This window comes from Lutra lutra, chromosome 13 (genome assembly GCF_902655055.1).
Source record: "Lutra lutra chromosome 13, mLutLut1.2, whole genome shotgun sequence".
In the NCBI taxonomy this organism is placed as follows: Eukaryota; Metazoa; Chordata; class Mammalia; order Carnivora; family Mustelidae; genus Lutra; species Lutra lutra.
In genome coordinates this window covers 83,429,868-83,453,948 of record NC_062290.1, presented here as the reverse complement: position 1 = coordinate 83,453,948, position 24,081 = coordinate 83,429,868, and the positions used below count along the sequence as shown (strand labels likewise).

At 39.2% G+C, this 24,081-nt stretch overlaps 1 protein-coding gene across 1 annotated transcript; it reads left to right on the top strand.

The window, feature by feature from the left end:
• The first annotated feature begins 13,987 nt into the window (after positions 1-13,987).
• On the top strand, positions 13,988-14,854 carry LOC125084036 (olfactory receptor 1J1-like). The gene has a single exon (XM_047701123.1). It carries the CDS (start codon positions 13,988-13,990, stop codon positions 14,852-14,854), a length of 867 nt encoding a protein of 288 aa, XP_047557079.1.
• Positions 14,855-24,081: the final 9,227 nt, after the last annotated feature.

Genomic DNA, 24,081 nt, shown 5'->3' with positions numbered 1-24,081 from the left:
ATAACCTACTTGCCATTTTCCAAAATTCTGTGCAATTGAGGAGCTTCCACATAATACTCAGTGGAAATGAATTAATCCTCAATGTAATAACAAGCTAAAAGAGTCTCCCTTCAGCTCACATCGTGAACTCAGGTTTCTGGGATCGAACCCCACGTCAGGCTACCTGCTCAGTGGGAACCCTGCTTCTCCCTCTCTCCCCTGCTTGTGCTCTCTTTTGCTCTCTTTGTCTCTAATAAATAAATAAAGTCTTAAAAAATAATAAGCCAAAATACACATCTCATTAAGACTTTCCTAAATTCCATATATGGGGCGCCCAAGTGCTTCATTCAGTTAAGCGTTTGCCTTCAACACACATTTACATTTGACACTTAGACTCCTTCCCTTTGGTGGTTTTGGTTGGTGGTTTGGTGGTTTCCTGGATCTCATGTTGAGAAAGCAAAGATCAGGCCGATTTCCAGCAAATATTTCATGCAGATTTATTTGTAGTTTATTTTCTACTGACAACATATAGAAGGCTGTGATGATGCAACAGCATTTTAAATTACATACCAAGTATGTCTTTTTGAATACGTTTCCTTTCCTCCTTATGCAACATAATAGCATCCCATAATGAAAAATTAGGAGTACAATCAAAAGATGCCAAAAGAAGTGAGTTTTTAGCTTGTATCTCAATTTTTCATTGCTCTCTTTGTTGGAATTAAGGTTGCTAATCAGCTGCCTTTAAAATGAGATTAGCTTGGATTATCTGGGAGAGCCCAATGTAATCACAAGTATCCTTAAATGTAAAAGAGGGAAGCAGAAGGATCAGTCAGGGAGAGACTTTAAAATGTTTTACTGCTGATGTAGAAAATGGGGAAAGGGCCATGAGCCAAGGAATTCAAGTGGCCTCTAAAAACTGTATGGTGACTAAAATAACAACATAACATAACATAACATAACAAACATAACATAATACATACATACATACATAAAAAAACAAATTCTCCCTTTAGAGCCTTCACTGAGGAGTGCTGACATTTCAGACGTCTGACCTCAAGAACTATAGGATAATAAATGCTTTGGTTTTTGAAGCCACTACCATTGTGGTAACTTGTTAGAGCATTAATGGGAAATGAATACACCACTATTGGAAAGATCTCAGGAATATCCAGAGACTCTGGTTATCTGGGTACCAGTATACAACAAAACTCATGTGTCCTTCCCAACGTCCATGTGGTATTCAATGAAATGAAGCAATTGCTTTGTAAAGCTAATTCCTACCTAAAATGTAAGGTCATGAGGGTACTGTCTCATTAGAGACATTTGCCACTAGTCACAACGGTGACTATAAAACACCCTCTCCCACTCTAGGAAACAAACCAAGGTTTGCTGGAAGGGGGGTGGGGGGGACGAGAACTGGGTGATGGGCTTTAAGGAGGGCACTTGATGTAGTGAGCACTGGGTATTATATGCCACTAAGGAATCACTAAGTTCTACCCCTGAAACTAATAATACAGTATAGGTTTACACTGAATTTAAATAATTTTTTAAAAATATTTTTAAAAATAAGACAATATTATTGAGAATCTAAAGATATAATTAAAAAAATAAAATACCCTCTCCCACATTCAGCAACTGTACTATGTCAGAGCTAAAGCAAGTGGAAACTCCTCTGAAGACCACTTCCCTGTATCTCACCATCTCTTGGTTCACTTTTGTCTTTTTTATTTTCTTTCTCTTCTTGTCCATCCTTTCAGTTTATCTTTGTCATTTTCTCCTTCCTTCTCTCTCACTTCTCATTCTCTCTGCCTCTGTCTCTCTGTTTTTCTGTCATTCCATGTCTCTACTCCTTCTCCCTTCCTCCCTGCCCTCTCTCATTCTCTCTTTTTTATTCTCTCTGTTTTTTTTTAAAGATTTTATTTATTTATTTGAGAGAGAAAGAGAGGATGAGAGAAAGAAAGCATAAGAGGAGAGAGGTCAGCAGGGGAAGCAGACTCCCCGCTGAACAGGGAACTCAGATTCTGGGACTCCAGGATCATGACCTAAGCCTAAGGCAGTTGCTTAACCAACTGAGCCACCTAGGCACCTCCCCCTGCCTTTTTAAAAAGATTTATTCATTTATTTATTTATTTATTTGAGAGACACAGAGAGAGAGAGAGAGAAAGCATGAGAGGAGAGAGGTCAGCAGGAGAAGCAGGCTCCCTGAAGACGAGGGAGCCTCTTTTTTATTCTCTCTTCTCCTCCATGTCAGAATCATCTTTCTCATTCTTTCTCTTCCATCCCTGTGTATAAACCCATATGTGCTGAGGAAACAGACCCATTCCATCCAATACTGACCTTGCCTGAATTTATGATCCAGTGTTTGGTAAGTAAATGTGTCCTGAGATTCTCTTTAGGGGGCCTAAATATCAGCTTCCAAGGTCCTAGACATTTCTTGGGCATCAACAAGAAAAGTTAAACATTCAGACTCTCACTCCTATGAACCAGCTCCAAATCTATGAACTGAGGAGTATAACTAGCAAGGAGAGAACCCTAGGGGGTAGGAAGCAGATGTTATAATTTACAGTTCAAAACATCCTGGAGACTTAGGTTACAGGCCTGATTTTCTCCTTAATTCCCGTAGGAAAGATATCCTGTGGTAGGTATGTTAGTGCTGGGAAACATGGAGAATGAGCCCACAGGGAAAGGATCTCAAGGTATCTTCAGTCTCCTTTCTGTTCTAGGCTCTACTTTAATCACATTTTGACATAAACTGAACTCCAGAGAGGTTAAAAAAAAAAAGGAGAGAAATTACTGGATCCAACCAGATCCAAACAGAAAGCCAAATGACTAGATGGCCTCTGAGAATTTAGGTAGAACTATCTCCTATACAAAGGGTTCTTGTTGGGCTCTACCCACAAGGTAGCCCAAAGAAAATGACTTTTTCTCTCTGGTGATGATTATGAAATGCAACATGGGAAGAGATAGGAATAACCACCTTTTTGGGGAGAGGATTTAGTATTTTCTTGACAAACTTAGGTTTGGTTATATCAAATAAAAATAATTTTCAAGGAAGAAAGAAAAGAAGGGAGGAAGGGAGAGAGGGAGGTAAAAATAACCCACAAAGAAGACAAACTTGCAAAAAGAAAAAAATGTTGACACACACACAATCCAGAAAAACTGACTCAAAGTTTAAAAGCTTCAAGTTCTTTGAAACTGACCTTTGAAGAAAATGCTCATTTACTGTGGCATTAGTCATTCTCTGGAATGAGACATATGTGATAAAGAAAGAAGTATTTATACCTTGAGTTAATAATCTTTGAAAGTTTATTTTGGCCTTTTTGATATCTGGATTTAGGGGGTGGGAGGTATTAGCAAGCTTATAGCTGAGCAAGCTGTTCTCTAGCTCTGATGACCCTGTATTAATGCCACAACTTCATGTACCCCAGAGCAAAGGGACTCAGGAGACTGTGAGCTCAGAATCGTTGAAGACTAACAGCATTCTAGGCAAAAGCCAGAGAAAAAATGACTGGAATATTAGCAAGTAGCCCCTTAGCAACCTCAAAGTGGGCATTGCAAACTAGCATTGCAAGCTACCAGACTCATTGGGAGGGACACAGCAGACACTTGGTGCAGTGGGGAGGGAAAATCTATGGTGAGGCAAGTCAGTAGATGGACCAGATAGCAATACTTGGATACAGAATGTAGGGAGCTCAGACACTGATACAGAAACCTATATAGGCATCGATACCAACAAGAGTAGACAGCAATGCATGGCAAAGCTATGTAAGGTGGGTCTGGGAAGACAGAAATGCAGCGAGTCAAAATGGAGACCCCTTAGACTGAAGTCTGATATGCTACAGACAGAAGAAAGATCTGTGGCAAGAAGCATGGCATAGAAGGCAACAGAGGAGCTCATACTTGGGTGGACGAAAGACAAAATTCTAGCTGGAAAGCAAAGGGCAAGTTATTGCATGTTTCACAGCACTTTGTAGGACTCGTCAGAGTTTGGAGAGCGCATACCACACCTAGAAGACTGCTTTAATTGATTTGTCAAATGACTTGGTAGACTGCCAGTTTTGAGTGGGATCTCAACAGAGGGCTCTGCAGCTGATTCAGGCTATGGTACAAGGCACCCTACTAACTGAATCATCTAAGTTGGCAGAACCTGAGGCCCTTGTTGGAGCTATCCATGGTAGATAATGGCACCCTTAGGAAGCATTTTTAAAGTGGATCTCTGTGTGCCCAGTACTAAGGGATAAAAAGTCAGGGATAAATTCAACAAAGATCATGCTTTCTTCTCTCTCTGCACATGTATTTAGAAAGGTGGAAGCCCCATAAAGTAGTGGGATATAGACTATTTGGCAGTGGCAGTAAACATTTGCTTGCTGGCTGCAGGTTATTTTTAGGAGAGGGACTATTCCCTGAGGCTGCAGGAACTTGTCCTTTGAAGGTTTTATGCCTTGATTTTCAGGGTCCTGTGTAATGAATGGGAGCGGGGAAAAGAGCAATCAGAGCATCAGAGCAATGATGCCTATTAGGGGCAACTGCCTTCCTCTTCTTATACCTTTCTTCCTGGAACATGAAATTCAACAATGTTTTATAAGACCTTAATATTTTCATTGCTTATAAAATAAATGTATGAGTATATAAATATTATGGCAGAGAAATATTTTTAAAATACATAAATGCCTGTGTATTCTGGATTTTTCAATATTTTTGAGGGAGGCTTGGATGGCTATGTATTTCCCCCTTAGGACCGCCTTTGCTGTATCCCATAGGTTTTGGACCGAAGTGTCTTCATTCTCATTGGTTTCCATGAATTGTTTCAGTTCTTCTTTGATCTCCTGGTTGATCCAAGCATTCTTAAGCAAGGTGGCCTTTAGCTTCCAGGCTGTTTGAGTTCCTTCGGAACTTTTCCTTGTGATTGAGTTCCAGTTTCAAAGCATTGGGATCTGAGAATATGCAGGGCATAATCTCAGTCTTTTGGTATCGGTTGAGTCCTGATTTGTGACCCAGTACGTGGTCTATTCTGGAGAAGGTTCCATGTGCACTTGAGAAGAAGGAGTATTCTGTTGTTTTAGGATGGAATGTTCTATATATATCTATGAGGTCCATCTGGTAAAGTATGTCATTTAATGCTCTTGTTTCTTTATTGGTTTTCTGCTTCGATGATCTGTCTATTTCTGAGAGAGGTGTGTTAAGATCTCCTACTATTAATGTATTCATATCAATATGACTATCTTGATTAACAGTTTTCTTATATAATTGGCTGCTCCCATATTGGGGGCATAGATATTTACAATTGTTAGATCATCTTGGTGGATAGTCCCTTTAAGAATGATGTAGTGTCCTTCTGTATCTCTGACTACAGTCTTTAGTTTAAAATCTAATTTGTCTGATATGAGAATCACTACCCTGGCCTTCTTTTGAGGCCCATTGGCACGAAAGATGCTTCTCCATCCCTTCACTTTCAGTCTGGGTGTATCTTTAGGTTCAAAATGGGTCTCTTGTAGACAACATACAGATGGGTCCTGTGGTTTTATCCAACCTGCAACACTGTGTCATTTTATGGGCGCATTTAGGCCATTCACATTAAGAGTGATTATTGATAGATATGTTTTTATTGACATCGTGTTACCTTTGAGGTCTTTCTTTCTGTAGATTGTCTCTATATTTCTGTTCAATGAGACTTTTAGGATTTTTTTCTCTTTTATAGAACCCCCCTTAATATTTCCTGCAATATTTTGGCTTGGTGGTTGCATAGTCTTTTAAGCCTTGCCGGTCTTGGAAACTCTTTATGTCTCCATCCATTTTGAATGTCAGTCTTGCTAGATAAAGTATTCTTGGCTGCATGTTCTTCTCATTTAGTGCCCTGAATATATCTTGCCAGCCCTTTCTGGCTTGCCAGGTCTCTGTGGACAGGTCTGACGTTATTCTGATGGGCTTTCTTCTGTAAGTAAGGAGCCTCTTTGTCCTAGCGGCTTTCAAGAGATTATATCTACAATTATGATTCCTCAATTTGACTATCAGGTGCCTTGATGTTTTTCTGGAATCTATAATCTTGAGTGGAGACCGTTCGGCCTCTAGTACATGAACACTGGTTCCATTCGCGAGATTGGGAAAATTTTCATGAAGAACTTGTTCCACTATGTCTTCTAGACTTCTTTCTTTCTCCTCCCCTTCAGGGATTCCAATAATTCTGACGTTGGAATGTTTCATGGCATCATTTATTTCCCTGATTCTGTTTTCATGGCTTCTAAGCTGTTTGTTCCAGGCTTCCTCCTGATCCTTTCTTTCTATTTCTTATACACTAACAATGAAAATACAGAAAGGGAAATTAAAGAATTGATTCAATTTACTATAGCACCAAGAACCATAAGATACCTGGGAATAAACCTAACCAAAGAGGTAAAGGAACTGTACTTGAGGAACTACAGAACACTCATGAAAGAAATTGAAGAAGACACAAAAAGATGAAAGACCATTCCATGCTCTAGGATTGGAAGAATAATCATTGTTAAAATGTCTATACTGCCAAGAGCAATCTATACTTTTAATGCCATTCCGATCAAAATTCCACCGGTATCTTTCAAAGAGCTGGAGCAAATAATCCTAAAATTTGTATGGAATCAGAAGAGACCCTGAATCGCTAAGGAAATGTTGAAAAACAAAAATAAAACTGGGGGCATCACGTTACCTGATTTCAAGCTTTACTACAAAGCCGTGATCACCAAGACAGCATGGTACTGGCAGAAAAACAGACACATAGACCAATGGAACAGAGTAGAGAGCCCAGATATGGACCCTCAACTCTATGGTCAATTAATCTTCGACAAAACAGGAAAAAATATACAGTGGAAAAAAGACAGTCTCTTCAATAAATGGTGCTGGGAAAACTGGACAGCTATATGCAGAAGAATGAAACTCAACCATTCTCTTACACCGTACACAAAGATAAACTCAAAATGGATAAAAGACCTCAACGTGAGACAGGAATCCATCAGAATCCTAGAGGAGAACATAGGCAGTAACCTCTTCAATATCAGCCACAGCAACTTCTTTCAAGATATGTCTCCAAAGGCAAAGGAAACAAAAGTGAAATGAACTTTTGGGACTTCATCAAGATCAAAAGCTTCTGCACAGCAAAGGAAACAGTCAAAAAAAAAAAAAAACACAAAGAGGCAACCCATGGAATGGGAGAAGATATTTGCAAATGACAGTACAGACAAAAGGTTGATATCCAGGATCTATAAAGAACTCCTCAAACTCAACACACACAAAACAGATAATCATATCAAAAAATGGGCAGAAGATATGAACAGACACTTCTCCAATGAAGGCATACAAATGGCTATCAGACACATGAAAAAATGTTCATCATCACTAGCCATCAGGGAGATTCAAATTAAAACCACATTGAGATACCACCTTAGACCAGTTAGAAGGGCCAAAAATAGCAAGACAGGAAACAACATGTGTTGGAGGGGATGTGGAGAAAGGGGAACCCTCTTACACTGTTTGTGGGAATGCAAGTTGATGCAGCCACTTTGGAGAACAGTGTGGAGATTCCTCAAGAAATTAAAAATGACCCTTGGGCGCCCGGGTGTCTCAGTGGGTTAAGCCGCTGCCTTCGGCTCAGGTCATGATCTCAGAGTCCTGGGATCGAGTCCCGCATCGGGCTCTATGCTCAGCAGGGAGCCTGCTTCCTCCTGTCTCTCTGCCTGCCTCTCTGCCTGCTTGTGATCTCTGTCAAATAAATAAAAAAAAAAATAAAAAAATAAATGACCCTGCCTTTGCACTACTGGGTATTTACCCCAAAGATACAGATGTAGTGAAAAGAAGGGCCATCTGTACCCCAATGTTTATAGCAGCAATGGCCACGGTCACCAAAATGGAACGAACCAAGATGCCCTTCAACAGATGAATGGATAAGGAAGATGTGGTCCATAGACACTATGGAGTATTATGCCTCCATCAGAAAGGATGAATACCCAACTTTTGTAGCAACATGGACGGGACTGGAAGAGATTATGCTGAGTGAAATAAGTCAAGCAGAGAGAGTCAATTATCATATGGTTTCACTTATTTGTGGAGCATAACAAATAGCATGGAGGACAAGGGGAGAATGAGAGGAGAAGGGAGTTGAGGGAAATTGGAAGGGGAGGTGAACCATGAGAGAAATGGACTCTGAAAAACAATCTGAGGGTTTTGAAGGGGCGGGGGGCGGGAGGTTGGGGGATTCAGGTGGTGGGTACTGGAGAGGACACGGATTGCATGGAGCACTGGGTATGGTGCAAAAGTAATGAATACTGTTACACTGAAAAAATAAAAAAATAATAAAAAAATACATAAATGCCTCTATTCCCTATAAAATGTAGCTTCTGTTAATATTTCAGAGCACATTCTTCCGGGTTTTAAAAATATGGTAATCTGGGTGCACCTGGGTGGTTTAGTCAGCTAAGCATCTGACTTGATTTTGGCTCAGGTGATGATCTCAGGTTCATGAAATAGAGTAGCACAAATGGCTCCATGCTCAGGAAGGAGCCTGCTTCAGATTCTCTCTCCCTCTCTCTCTGCCCTTCTGCTTGTGTGTGTGTGGGCTCTCTTTCTCAAAAAAATAAAATTAAAATATGATAACTTGGATTTTCATATAGAGTTGTAAACATGCTTATATACAGTTTTCCATTATGTTCTTTGAAAGATTATATCATAAGTTTTTCATAAACATCATTGGAGTGTCTATATAATATTACTTCCAGTGAGTGTGTATCATAATTGCCTTAACCCTTTCCTTGAGGAAACTGGGCTGTAACTACTTATCTTTTATATTATGCTGTGATTAGATATCTTTCTAATCTAATTCTAAAGAAAGATTTTTCAAAGTACTTGAAAAAGTATTGGGCAAAGAGTAGAAACTGTTATGTGTCAAAGCCTACACCACCAACTACCAAACTCACCCACCCTAACTACAGCATTTAACACACACTGTTTGCTCTGGCCTGCCTCCTAAATTGTGAGCTATTTCAGAGAAACAACAACAACAACTGTATTTTCACAAATCTTTACTCACCATACCTCATAAAATTTTTGCCACACAGAAGTTACACAACATTTTGAGTAAATGGATGAGTAAATTAATAAATTATTGAAGAAAATAATGAATGAAAATTCTATCTCCTCCACTTGATTTTGTGTTTCTTCTCTAATTTTTCCAATCTGAATGGAGTAGGTTTCTGAAGGCTTCTCATACTCATAGTTAAAGAATGTATTTTGAGCCCTGAGTGTGTGCCAACTATCATTGTGTCATGGCTGACCAAGTAAATAAATAAATAAATAAAAATCCTGGGTACATTCAGGTGTTTCTAAAGGAAGAGAAAGAACCCCTCTATTTTTGAGAAACAGAAGTCCAACTATTCCTTGATAAATGTATTTATTTCCCAGGGACTATTAACAACTCTCTTCCCAGTTTCAGATTAATTGTGAGAAGGAAGAAGTCCATATGATATAGATCCTGCCATTATGAGAGAGGCATCATGGTGCTATGGAATTAGGCTTTAGGTTTGAAGTTTCCATGTTTGGGTTACAATCCTCATTGGCTTTTTTTTTTTTTTTTAGCACTCTCAAAGGCAATAAAATGGGAAAAATGCTATCTACCTCAAGAATTATTGGGAGCATTAAGTGAGCTTAATGATGTGAAAGTTCTTTACAAATAAATGAGTCTGCAAACTAGTCCTCATTTATATTCCCAAAGGAGTTGACTATCTTTCATATATGGTAAAGGCACATCTCCACCAGGAATGGTTAAGGGAAACTCAGTAATTATTTCTAAATTGTCCAACACCAGAAATTTGTAGCCCTGGTCCCCTGGTTCCCAAGCTAGCTGATAAAAATTGATACCTTTGTTGTTGCCTTGGACCTGGTGAAAAAGAGGACCTGCTCATTTGAGGGTTGAGCTTGTGACTTTTTTGAAATGAAAAAATATTTCCCATCCTGGAGCTGACAGTCCTTGAGTTTATCCTTGAGTTTACTGAGTTCGGTAAGGGCAGTGCTTATAGACTTCATTCAGCAATGTGTGTGTGTGTGTGTGTGTGTGTGTGTGTGTGTGTGTGTGTGTGATCAGCTACAGAATTATTGCAGATGATTATACTTTTACCAAACATTTTTATAATTTCATTGTATCAAACCCCTCAGATTGTTTTCACTTCAAAGAACTTAAGTGAACATAATGATTATAATTCCTTGAAGGTTGGTACTTTCCTTGTAGGAAAATGTCTCTTTTACAGTTCTGCTGAATATATGGCATGCATTCAAACCATAAGAACAACTTCCCAGGTTAAAAAATAATATAATCTGCCTTGTTTTGCAAATGGTTGTAAATAGGTCTACCTACCTACAATTTGCTGTTATGTTCTTTCAAAAATTATAAGCTTTTAGAAACTCATTTTATTAGCTATGTGGCATTGTTTCCAGTAGATACATACCATAGTTACTTCACTTTTTTCACTTATTGATAGAAATTAGGTAGTCTATCTAAAAAGATTGACCAATATCTGACCTGCTTTTGTCCTGGAGCTCTGAAAAATTCACTCTATGAGCAGCTATCTTTGTAGATCCTGTAGCTTGTGTCCTAGTGTCTCTATTTTTGATCATCTGAATAAGGACTAAGGCCCTACATCCACCCAAAGGCTTGGGGGAAATTACAGGTTCCATCGTCTTCTCCTTTATGAGGAGCATATACCCAGAGGTCTCTTTTCCATCAAACCATGCTCTCCTACAGACAATATAGGATGATGGTTAGGAACATGGATTTGAAATCATGTATATCTGGGATTGAATGACTTGTCCTTAATTTTCTTGCTGAATGATTTTAGGCAAATTACTCATACTCCCCAAGCCCTAGTTTCCAACAGGTTAAATGAAAAAAATGACTTTTTTGTTGTTCTGTTAGGCTGAGATGATATAAAGTACATGTCACAGCAGCTGGCTTACAGTATTCACACGATATATATGTGATTAATGAATGATTATTATTATTATAATGTTACTGTTATCATGATTATTAATATTACCATCTAGGCATATCTTGAAGCCATAGATTTGTATTAATCCTCAGACTTCCTGACTTATTAAAAACAATAAATAAAAACAAACTTTACTTCTTAAAATTTTTTTTTTTAAATTTAAATTTGATTAGCCTACACATAGTATACTTCCTAAAATTCTTGAGTGCTCTCAGGAAACAAGTTCTGTCTTACTTGAGGGCATCATTAATAAGTCATGTAATATAGTGGAAGCAAAATAGTCTTTGAGGACAGATAGACCTGGGATTAAGTCCCAAATTTATCAGATAATAGGGCTATCTAACAATGGGCAAGTTTAATTACTGAGTTCCAGCATTCTTCTTTCTTAAATGAGGATCTGGATGTCTATGTCAAAAGGTTGGGGAAGAAAGGGCATCTTGGTGGCTCAGTTGTTAAGCATGAGCCTTTGGCTCAGGTCATGATCCCAGGGTGCTGGGATCAAGCCCCACATTGGGCTCCCTGCTCAGCGGGAAGCCTGCTTCTCCTGCTCCCTCTCCCACTCCCCCTGTTTGTATTCCCTCTCTTGCTGTATCTCTCTCTCTCTTTCTCAAATAAATAAAATCTTAAAAAAAAAAAAAAAGCTGGGGAAGGAAATGAACAGTACTTGAAAAGCACCTGGCACAAATTAGGTGCTAAGTCAGATCTTAACAGTGTGACTATTTTTAGCCTTAGAGCAGCCCAATTGCAAAAGTTATGAATTTGTTCTTTATCTTCAATCTCTACTTTCATGCTGCATGTAATCCCTAATCCTCTCCTTTCCTCAGTTTGTCTGAGGAGGTCAGTGCCCTTTTTCTATCATCCAAACCTGGTCCCCAAATATTATAAATGGCTCCCAGTCATCCCATCAGTGAGGGGATTGGCCATAGGAAATCCTCATCTAGGAATATTTACTTTAGTTGGGAACTTAAAGCCTTTTTTCTCTTGCTGAATGAATTTCAAGTACCAACAGTCTATTGAGTGTGGTATTTTGGGTGGAGATACAGAAGATTCGATGTTGTTCTGGAAATCACACTACATAGGTATTGTTCTGCGTGTCCCCCCAAGAAAACTGACCCAGAAAATTTGAAGAATCTCAAATAAGTTAGAGGGAGTGTTCTGTCATTCATTTTCCACAATCCATGAAAACACTGGGGTCAATGTTGGGTCCAAAGTGCTGGAATCCGTGCAGAAAGCCTAGAGGCTTTTGCCTCTAGGACTAAGTGGCAAACAACCTTGCACCTATTTCTGGGAGACCTAATAGAAAACCATTCATAAATATTCTGATTTGATATCTGGTTCCAGACATTACAGGGAGTGAGGGGGCTCCCTTTGCCATTGATATTTATCTCTCAACATGAATTTTCACCTACTAGATTAAAATGGTTCATGATTACACAATTCCTTTCACTTGTTTGTGGGTAGAGGAACCAGAACTGATGGTACATGGGTGCCTTCTAAATCCAGTTGACAAAGCGATGGTGAGACTAGGTCCTCATCATAAACATATCTGTTTCTATGTTCTCTATTTTCCTCTACTGTTTTATTAGTTTATCTTTGTAAAAATACATTTTTTGTTGTAATCAATATGCCTTTACAATAAGTTTTGATATGTTATAATGAATACCTGCCTTCTCTTTAAAAAAAAAGAACATAAATATTTTTATATTGATTTGGGTTAGGAAATAAATCTCTTGTAGACTGTTTTAGACACACTGGAAAGATTAGAATTCCTTTTAAAAATTACATTTGGTGGGGCGCCTGGGTGGCTCAGTGGGTTAAGCCGCTGCCTTCGGCTCAGGTCATGATCTCAGGGTCCTGGTATCGAGTCCCACATTGGGCTCTCTGCTCGACGGGGAGCCTGCTTCCCTCTCTCTTTTTCTCTCTCTCTCCGCCTGCCTGCCTCTCTGTCTACTTGTGATCTCTCTCTGTCAAAATAAATAATAAATAAAATCTTTTTAAAAAATTACATTTGGCTTTTAGATCACAGTTCTTTGAATATTACACCATGCTTGGGACCTCAGAATTATTAGGATAAAACCTAGGTTTTGAACAGGCCTGAGGTAAGTTTCTTAAGAGGCTGCCATGATGAATTTAACTGAATGTGACAACTTTTGGTGGAAAAACAAATTTATATTGTGTATTCATTAATTGTCTATGATAGATTCTGGATCTACAGCCAATGAACAAATCAGCAATAATCATGGAATGTGTCAAGAAACAGGATGAAGAATTAAACAGATCACTACACACAAAATAAAGAAGGGCAGTGAGATTTCTTTTTTTAAAGATTTTATTTACTTATTTTAGAGGGAATAGAGAGCTTGAGTGGGGAGAGGGGGAGTGGAGGAGAGAGAGAACCTCAAGCAGACTCCACACTGACTGTGGCTGAATCTGACTACCCTGAGATCATGATCTGAGTCAGAATCAAGAGTCAAATGCTTAACTGAGCTGAGCTGCCCAGGTGCCCCACGGGCAATGAGATTTTTGATGTCAAGTAACTTATTCTGCTTCCAGAGAACAAACTCTGGAGTCCCAATCCTAGCCAATCCTTTTCTTACCTCAGTGACTCTGAGACTGTCTTCCTCTGCTAGCCCATCTGAAAAGTGAAATAACAAGGTACCTCCCTCATTTATATACTTAAGATGGTTGAATCAGTTACTGTACATGAGCTATTTGAACAGTGCATGAGGACCACATTCAATAAATGTTAACTGTTAGTATTGTCATTTGCAGAGCCTGGCATCGATTGAGAAAGAGAAAGAAAGTGGTTACATATCCTAAATGCACATGTTTTCTATATTTATCTGGCAAAATATGCCTCAAATGTAAGAAAATATGAATGAAAACTTTTCTAAATCAAAAAGTCCTGTCTGTTATACTCTCCACAGTGATTGCTTTTTTATCCAGAAACATTCCACCTTTTCCTTTCAACTTACCCACTGGTCCCCTTCAGCTGATATACCAGCATGAGACTGGAGAACCAGAGCAGCGTGTCCGAGTTCCTCCTCCTGGGGCTCCCCATCTGGTCAGAGCAGCAGGGAGTGTTCTTTGTCCTGTTCCTGGGCATGTACCTGGCCACGGTGCTGGGGAACCTGCTCATCATCCTGCTCATCAGGCTGGACACTCGCCTCCACACCCCCATGTACTTCTTCCTCAGCCACTTGGCTTTCATTGATATTGCGTTCTCATCTGTCACTGTCCCAAAGATGCTGATGAACATGCATACGAAGTACAAATCCATTCCTTATGCAGGGTGCATTTCACAGACATATTTTTTCATATTCTTTGCTGATTTAGACAGTTTCCTAATCACTCCAATGGCCTATGACAGGTATGTGGCCATCTGTCACCCTCTGCATTATACCATCATCATGAGTCAGAGCATTTGTGTCATGCTGGTGGCTGGGTCCTGGGTCATTGCTTGTGCTTGTGCTCTTTTGCATACTGTCCTCCTAACTCGGCTGTCCTTCTGTGCTGACCACACCATCCCCCACTTCTTTTGTGACCTTGCCGCCCTGCTCGAAATGTCCTGCTCAGACACCTCCCTCAACCAACTGGTAATCTTTACTGCAGGATTGACAGCTATTATGCTTCCATTTTTATGCATTATGGTTTCTTATGGCCATATTGGGGCCACCATCCTCCAGGTTCCTTCTACCAAGGGCATCTGCAAAGCCTTGTCCACTTGTGGATCACATCTCTCAGTGGTGACTCTCTATTATGGGGCAATTATTGGTCTCTATTTTCTTCCCTCATCCAACACCAATGACACCAATAATTGCTTCATTGATGTACACAGTGGTCACTCCCATGTTGAACCCCTTCATTTATAGCCTGAGAAATAAAGACATGAAAGGGGCCTTGAGAAAACTCTTGAGTAAGAAAACATATTCTTTCAACTGATACTTCTATTTTAAAATATCCATATGATCTTATTTCCTCAATTACATGTAAATACAAATTATTGTAAAAATAGCTCACTTGTCTTCCTTCCACAATGTCACTCAGAAAAACTTTGCTGACAATATCCTTTCACCTGTTAAGGAGAATAGTAAAATGGGACATGGTTTATAGGACTTAATTTGCTCTTTTCTTGGATGATGGGATTGCAAAATACTTGGAAAATGCTGTATCACTTTGGCTGGTATCGTCAAATGGAAGCCATTGGGGCTGGCCTTCTGCCAAATTTTCAGTTTGTTACAAAATGTATTTGGTCTTTCAAACATCTGGTGTGAGGTGATATCTCAATGTGGTTTTAATTTGAATCTCCCTGATGGCTAGTGATGATGAACATTTTTTCATGTGTCTGATAGCCATTTGTATGTCTTCATTGGAGAAGTGTCTGTTCATATCTTCTGCCCATTTTTTGATATGATTATCTGTTTTGTGTGTGTTGAGTTTGAGGAGTTCTTTATAGATCCTGGATATCAATCTTTTGTCTGTACTGTCATTTGCAAATATCTTCTCCCATTCCGTGGGTTGCCTCTTTGTTTTCTTGACTCTTTCCTTTGCTGTACAGAAGCTTTTGATTTTGATGAAGTCCCAAAAGTTTATTTTGGCTTTTGTTTCCTTTGCCTTTGGAGACATATCTATATACACTATGGAGTATTATGCCTCCATCAGAAAGGATGAATACCCAACTTTTGTAGCAACATGGATGGGACTGGAAGAGATTATGTTGAGTGAAATAAGTCAAGCAGAGAGAGTCAAGTATCATATGGTTTCACTTATTTGTGGAGCATAACAAATGGCATGGAGGACATGGGGAGTTAGGAGAGGGGAGTTGGGGGAAATTGGAAGGGGAGGTGAACAATGAGAGACTATGGACTCTGAAAAACGATCTAAAGGGTTTGAAGAGGTGGGGGGGTGGGAGGTTGGGGGAACCAGGTGGTGGGTATTGGAGAGGGCACAAACTGAATGGAGCACTGGCTGTGGTACAAAAACAATGAATACTGTTATGCTGAAAATAAATTTAAAAATGATTTTAAAAAAACCACATTGAGATACCAACTTACACCAGTTAGAATGGCCAAGACAGGAAACATCATGTGTTGGAGGGGATGTGGAGAAAGGGGAACCCTCTTACACTGTTGGTGGGAATGCAAGTTGGTGCAGCCACTTTGGAGAACCGTGTGGAGATTCCTCAAGAAATTAAAAATAGAGCTTCCCTATGACCCTGCAATTGCATGACTGGGTATTTACCCCAAAGATACAGATGTAGTGAAAAGAAGGGCCATCTGTATCCCAATGTTTATAGCAGCAATGGCCACGGTCGCCAAACTGTGGAAAGAACCAAGATGCCCTTCAACGGATGAATGGATAAGGAAGATGTGGTCCATAGACACTATGGAGTATAATGCCTCCATCAGAAAGGATGAATACCCAACTTTTGTAGCAACATGGATGGGACTGGAAGAGATTATGCTGAGTGAAATAAGTCAAGCAGAGAGAGTCAAGTATCATATGGTTTCACTGATTTGTGGAGCATAAAAAATTGCTTGGAGGACAAGGGGAGTTAGAGAGGAGAAGGGAGTTGAGGGAAATTGGAAGGGGAGGTGAACCATGAGAAACTATGGACTCTGAAAAACAATCTGAGGGTTTTGAAGGGGCAGGGGGTGGGAGGTTGGGGGAACCAGGTGGTGGGTATTGGAGAGGGCATGGATAGCATGGAGCACTGGGTGTGGTGCGAAAACAATGAATACTGTTACGCTGAAAAGAAATTTAAAAAAAAGAAAAAACTTTATTCCTAGGTATTTTATTCTTTTTGATGTAATTATAAATGGGGTTTTTAACAATTTTCTCTCTCCAATAACTTGCTATTAGTGTATAGAAACACAACATAGTTTTTGTATTTTGATTTTGTATCATGCACCCTTACCAAATTAATTTATTGGTCCTAACAGCTTTTGGGTAGAATCCTTAGGGTTGTTTTTTTTTAATTGTGTTATGTTAGTCACCATAAAAATACATCATTAGAGCTTTATATATATATATACATACACATATATGTGTATGTATATATATATAATATCATGTTATCGGTCAATAGTGACAATTTTACTTTTTCTCTTGCAGTCTGGATGCCTTTTTCTTGCCTAATTGCTCTGGCTAGGACTTCCAATACTATTAAGTAGTGAGAGTAAGCATCCTTGTCTTGTTCCTAGTCCTAAAGGAAGTTTTCAGCTTTTCCGCATTGAGTACAATGTTAGCTGTGGGTTTGTATATATGGCCTTTATTATGTAGAGGTGTGTTTTCTCTATACCTGCTTTATAAAGAGATATTTTAAAATCATAAATTAATGTTGAATTTTCTCAAATGCCTTTTCTGTATCTATTGACATGATCATATGATTTTATGCTTTATTTTATTAATGTGGTATGTCACATTGATTGATTTTTGTTTAGTCTCCATGTATTTGGGTTCTTTCCAGATTTCCTCTTGTGATTGAGTTCTAGCTTTAGAGCGTTGTGGTCTGAAAATATGCAGGGAATGATCCCAATCTTTTGATACCAGTTGAGACTTGATTTAGGACCAAGAATGTGATCTATTCTGGAGAATGTTCCATGTGCACTAGAGAAGAATGTGTATTCTGTTGCTTTGGGATGAAATGTTCTGAATATATCTGTGATGTCCATCTGGTCCAGTGTGTCATTTAAGGCCTTGATTTCCTTGTTGATCTTTTGCTTGGATGATCTGTCCATTTCAGTGAGGGGAGTGTTAAAATCCCCTACTATTATTGTATTCTTGTCGATGTGTTTCTTTGATTTTGTTATTAATTGGTTTATATAGTTGGCTGCTCCCACGTTAGGGGCATAGATATTTAAAATTGTTAGATCTTCTTGTTGGACAGTTCCTTTGAGTATGATATAGTGTCCTTCCTCATCTCTTATTATAGTCTTTGGCTTAAAGTCTAATTGATCTGATATAAGGATTGCCACTCCTGCTTTCTTCTGATGTCCATTAGCATGGTAAATTCTTTTCCACCCCCTCACGTTAAACCTGGAGGTGTCTTCGGGTGTAAGATGAGTTTCTTGTAGGCAACATATAGATGGGTTTTGTTTTTTGATCCATTCTGATACCCTGTGTCTTTTGATTGGGGCATTTAGCCCATTAACATTCAGGGTAAGTATTGAGAGATATGAATTTAGTGCCATTGTATTGCCTGTAAGGTGACTGTTATTGTATATTGTCTCTGTTTCTTTCTGATCTACTACTTTGAGGGTCTCTCTTTGCTTAGAGGACCCCTTTCAATATTTCCTGTAGAGCTGGTTTGGTATTTGCAAATTCTTTCAGTTTTTGTTTGTCCTGGAAGCTTTTAATCTCTCCTTCTATTTTCAATGATAGCCTAGCTGGATATAGTATTCTTGGCTGCATGTTTTTCTCGTTTAGTACTCTGAATATATCATGAAAGGCCAGCTCTTTCTGGCCTGCCAGGTCTCTGTGGATAAGTCTGCTGCCAATCTAATATTTTTACCATTGTACGTTACAGACTTCTTTTCCCGGGCTGCTTTCAGGATCTTTTCTTTGTCACTAAGACTTGTAAATTTTACTATTAGGTGACGGGGTGTGGACCTATTCTTATTGATTTTGAGGGGGGTTCTCTGAACCTCCTGAATTTTGATGCTTGTTCCCTTTGCCATATTGGGGAAATTCTCTCCAATAATTCTCTCCAATATACTTTCTGCTCCCCTCTCTGTTTCCTCTTCTTCTGGAATCCCAATTATTCTAATGTTGTTTCGTCTTATGGTGTCACTTATCTCTCGAATTTTCCCCTCGTGGTCCAGTAGCTGTTTGTCCCTCTTTTGCTCAGCTTCTTTATTCTCTGTCATTTGGTCTTCTATATCGCTAATTCTTTCTTCTGCCTCATTTATCCTAGCAGTGAGAGCCTCCATTTTTTATTGCACCTCATTAATAGCTTTTTTTTTAATTTTTTTATTTTTTTCAACATAACAGTATTCATTATTTTTGCACCACACCAAGTGCTCCATGCAATCCGTGCCCTCTACAATACCCACCACCTGGTGCCCCCAACCTCCCACCCCCCACCCCTTCAAAATTCTCAGATCGTTTTTCAGAGTCCATAGTCTCTCATGGTTTACCTCCCCTTCCAATTTCCCTCAACTCCCTTCTCCTCTCCATCTCCCCTTGTCCTCCATGCTATTTGTTATGCTCCACAAATAAGTGAAACCATATGATAATTGACTCTCTCTGCTTGACTTATTTCACTCAGCATAATCTCTTCCAGTCCCGTCCATGTTGCTACAAAACTTGGGGATTCATCCTTTCTTTTTTTTTTTTTTTTTTACAGCTTTATAAACATATATTTTTATCCCCAGGGGTACAGGTCTGCGAATCGCCAGGTTTACACACTTCACAACACTCACCATAGCACACACCCTCCCCGATATCCATAACCCCACCCACTCTCCCAACCCCCTCCCCCCATCAACCCTCAGTTTGTTTTGTGAGATTAAGAGTCACTTATGGTTTGTCTCCCTCCCAATCCCATCTTGTTTCATTTACTCTTCTCCTACCCCCTCGACCCCCCATGTTGCATCTCCTCTCCCTCATATCAGGGAGATCATATGATAGTTGTCTCTCTCCGATTGACTTATTTCGCTAAGCATGATACCCTCTAGTTCCATCCACGTCGTCGCAAATGGCAAGATTTCATTTCTTTTGATGGCTGCATAGTATTCCATTGTGTATAGATACCACATCTTCTTTATCCATTCGTCTGTAGATGGACATCTAGGTTCTTTCCATAGTTTGGCTATTGTAGACATTGCTGCTATAAACATTCGGGTGCACGTGCCCCTTCGGATCACTACGTTTGTATCTTTAGGGTAAATACCCAGCAGTGCAATTGCAGGGTCATAGGGTAGTTCTATTTTCAACATTTTGAGGAACCTCCATGCTGTTTTCCAGAGTGGTTGCACCAGCTTGCATTCCCACCAACAGTGTAGGAGGGTTCCCCTTTCTCCATATCCTCGCCAGCATCTGTCATTTCCTGACTTGTTAATTTTAGCCATTCTGACTGGTGTGAGGTGATATCTCATGGTGGTTTTGATTTGTATTTCCCTGATGCTGAGTGATATGGAGCACTTTTTCATGTGTCTGTTGGCCATCTGGATGTCTTCTTTGCAGAAATGTCTGTTCATGTCCTCTGCCCATTTCTTGATTGGATTATTTGTTCTTTGGGTGTTGAGTTTGCTAAGTTCTTTATAGATTTTGGACACTAGCCCTTTATCTGATATGTCATTTGCAAATATCTTCTCCCATTCTGTCAGTTGTCTTTTGTTTTTTTTAACTGTTTCCTTTGCTGTGCAAAAGCTTTTGATCTTGATAAAATCCCAAAAGTTCATTTTTGCCCTTGCTTCCCTTGCCTTTGGTGATGTTCCTAGGAAGATGTTGCTGCGGCTGATGTCGAAGAGGTTGCTGCCTGTGTTCTCCTCAAGGATTTTGATGGATTCCTTTCTCACATTGAGATCCTTCATCCATTTTGAGTCTATTTTCGTGTGTGGTGTAAGGAAATGATCCAATTTCATTTTTCTGCATGTGGCTGTCCAATTTTCCCAACACCATTTATTGAAGAGGCTGTCTTTGTTCCATTGGACATTCTTTCCTGCTTTGTCGAAGATGAGTTGACCATAGAGTTGAGGGTCCATTTCTGGGCTCTCTATTCTGTTCCATTGATCTATGTGTCTGTTTTTGTGCCAGTACCATGCTGTCTTGATGATGACAGCTTTGTAATAGAGCTTGAAGTCCGGAATTGGGATGCCACCAACTTTGGCTTTCTTTTTCAATATTCCTTTGGCTATTCGAGGTCTTTTCTGGTTCCATATAAATTTTAGGATTATTTGTTCCATTTCTTTGAAAAAAATGGATGGTACTTTGATAGGAATTGCATTAAATGTGTAGATTGCTTTAGGTAGCATAGACATTTTCACAATATTTATTCTTCCAATCCAGGAGCATGGAACATTTTTCATTTCTTTGTGTCTTCCTCAATTTCTTTCATGAGTACTTTATAGTTTTCTGAGTATAGATTCTTAGTCTCTTTGGTTAGGTTTATTCCTAGGTATCTTATAGTTTTGGGTGCAATTGTAAATGGGATGGACTCCTTAATTTCTCTTTCTTCTGTCTTGTTGTTGGTGTAGAGAAATGCAACTGATTTCTGTGCATTGATTTTATATCCTGACACTTTACTGAATTCCTGGACAAGTTCTAGCAGTTTTGGAGTGGAGTCTTTTGGGTTTTCCACATAGAGTATCATATCATCTGCGAAGAGTGATAGTTTGACTTCTTCTTTGCCGATTTGGATGCCTTTAATTTCCTTTTGTTGTCTGATTGCTGAGGCTAGGACTTCTAGTACTATGTTGAATAGCAGTGGTGATAACGGACATCCCTGCCGTGTTCCTGACCTTAGCGGAAAAGCTTTCAGTTTTTCTCCACTGAGAATGATATTTGCCGTGGGTTTTTCATAGATGGCTTTGATAATATTGAGGTATGTGCCGTCTATCCCTACACTTTGAAGAGTTTTGATCAGGAAGGGATGCTGTACTTTGTCAAATGCTTTTTCAGCATCTATGGAGAGTATCATATGGTTCTTGTTCTTTCTTTTATTAATGTGTTGTATCACATTGATTGATTTGCGGATGTTGAACCAGCCTTGCAGCCCTGGAATAAATCCCACTTGGTCGTGGTGAATAATCCTTTTAACGTACTGTTGAATCCTATTGGCTAGTATTTTGGCGAGAATTTTTGCATCTGTGTTCATCAAGGATATTGGTCTGTAGTTCTCTTTTTGTTGGGATCCTTATCTGGTTTTGGGATCAAGGTGATGCTGGCCTCATAAAATGAGTTTGGAAGTTTTCCTTCTATTGCTATTTTTTGGAACAGTTTCAGGAGAATAGGAATTAGTTCTTCTTTAAATGTTTGGTAGAATTCCCCCGGAAAGCCGTCTGGCCCTGGGCTTTTGTTTGTTTGGAGATTTTTGATGACTGTTTCAATCTCCTTACTGGTTATGGGTCTGTTCAGGCTTTCTATTTCTTCCTGGTTCAGTTGTGGTAGTTTATATGTCTCTAGGAATGCATCCATTTCTTCCAGATTGTCAAATTTGTTGGCGTAGAGTTGCTCATAGTATGTTCTTATAATTGTCTGTATTTCTTTGGTGTTCGTTGTGATCTCTCCTCTTTCATTCATGATTTTATTTATTTGGGTCCTCTCTCTTTTCTTTTTGATAAGTCTGGCCAGGGGTTTATCAATCTTATTAATTCTTTCAAAGAACCAGCTCCTAGTTTCGTTGATTTGTTCTATTGTTTTTTTTGGTTTCTATTTCATTGATTTCTGCTCTGATCTTTATGATTTCTCTTCTCCTGCTGGGTTTCGGGTTTCTTTCTTGTTCTTTCTCCAGCTCCTTTAGGTGTAGGGTTAAGTTGTTTACCTGAGACCTTTCTTGTTTCTTGAGAAAGGCTTGTACCGCTATATATTTTCCTCTCAGGACTGCCTTTGTTGTGTCCCACAGATTCTGAACCGTTGTGTTTTCATTATCATTTGTTTCCATAAATTTTTTCAATTCTTCTTTGATTTCCTGGTTGACCCATTCATTCTTTAGAAGGATGCTGTTTAGTCTCCATGTATTTGGGTTCTTTCCAAATTTCCTCTTGTTATTGAGTTCTAGCTTTAGAGCATTGTGGTCTGAAAATATGCAGGGAATGATCCCAATCTTTGATACCGGTTGAGACTTGATTTAGGACCAAGAATGTGATCTATTCTGGAGAACGTTCCATGTGCACTAGAGAAGAATGTGTATTCTGTTGCTTTGGGATGAAATGTTCTGAATATATCTGTGATGTCCATCTGGTCCAGTGTGTCATTTAAGGCCTTGATTCCTTGTTGATCTTTTGCTTGGATGATCTGTCCATTTCAGTGAGGGGAGTGTTAAAATCCCCTACTATTATTGTATTCTTGTCGATGTGTTTCTTTGATTTTGTTATTAATGGTTTATATAGTTGGCTGCTCCCACGTTAGGGGCATAGATATTTAAAATTGTTAGATCTTCTTGTTGGACAGTTCCTTTGAGTATGATATAGTGTCCTTCCTCATCTCTTATTATAGTCTTTGGCTTAAAGTCTAATTGATCTGATATAAGGATTGCCACTCCTGCTTTCTTCTGATGTCCATTAGCATGGTAAATTCTTTTCCACCCCCTCACGTTAAACCTGGAGGTGTCTTCGGGTGTAAGATGAGTTTCTTGTAGGCAACATATAGATGGGTTTTGTTTTTTGATCCATTCTGATACCCTGTGTCTTTTGATTGGGGCATTTAGCCCATTAACATTCAGGGTAAGTATTGAGAGATATGAATTTAGTGCCATTGTATTGCCTGTAAGGTGACTGTTATTGTATATTGTCTCTGTTTCTTTCTGATCTACTACTTTGAGGGTCTCTCTTTGCTTAGAGGACCCCTTTCAATATTTCCTGTAAAGCTGGTTTGGTATTTGCAAATTCTTTCAGTTTTTGTTTGTCCTGGAAGCTTTTAATCTCTCCGTCTATTTTCAATGATAGCCTAGCTGGATATAGTATTCTTGGCTGCATGTTTTTCTCATTTAGTACTCTGAATATATCATGCCAGCTCTTTCTGGCCTGCCAGGTCTCTGTGGATAAGTCTGCTGCCAATCTAATATTTTTACCATTGTACGTTACAGACTTCTTTTCCCGGGCTGCTTTCAGGATCTTTTCTTTGTCACCAAGACTTGTCAATTTTACTATTAGGTGACGGGGTGTAGACCTATTCTTATTGATTTTGAGGGGGGTTCTCTGAACCTCCTGGATTTTGATGCTTGTTCCCTTTGCCATATTGGGGAAATTCTCTCCAATAATTCTCTCCAATATACCTTCTGCTCCTCTCTCTGTTTCCTCTTCTTCTGGAATCCCAATTATTCTAATGTTGTTTCGTCTTATGGTGTCACTTATCTCTCGAATTCTCCCCTCGTGGTCCAGTAGCTGTTTGTCCCTCTTTTGCTCAGCTTCTTTATTCTCTGTCATTTGGTCTTCTA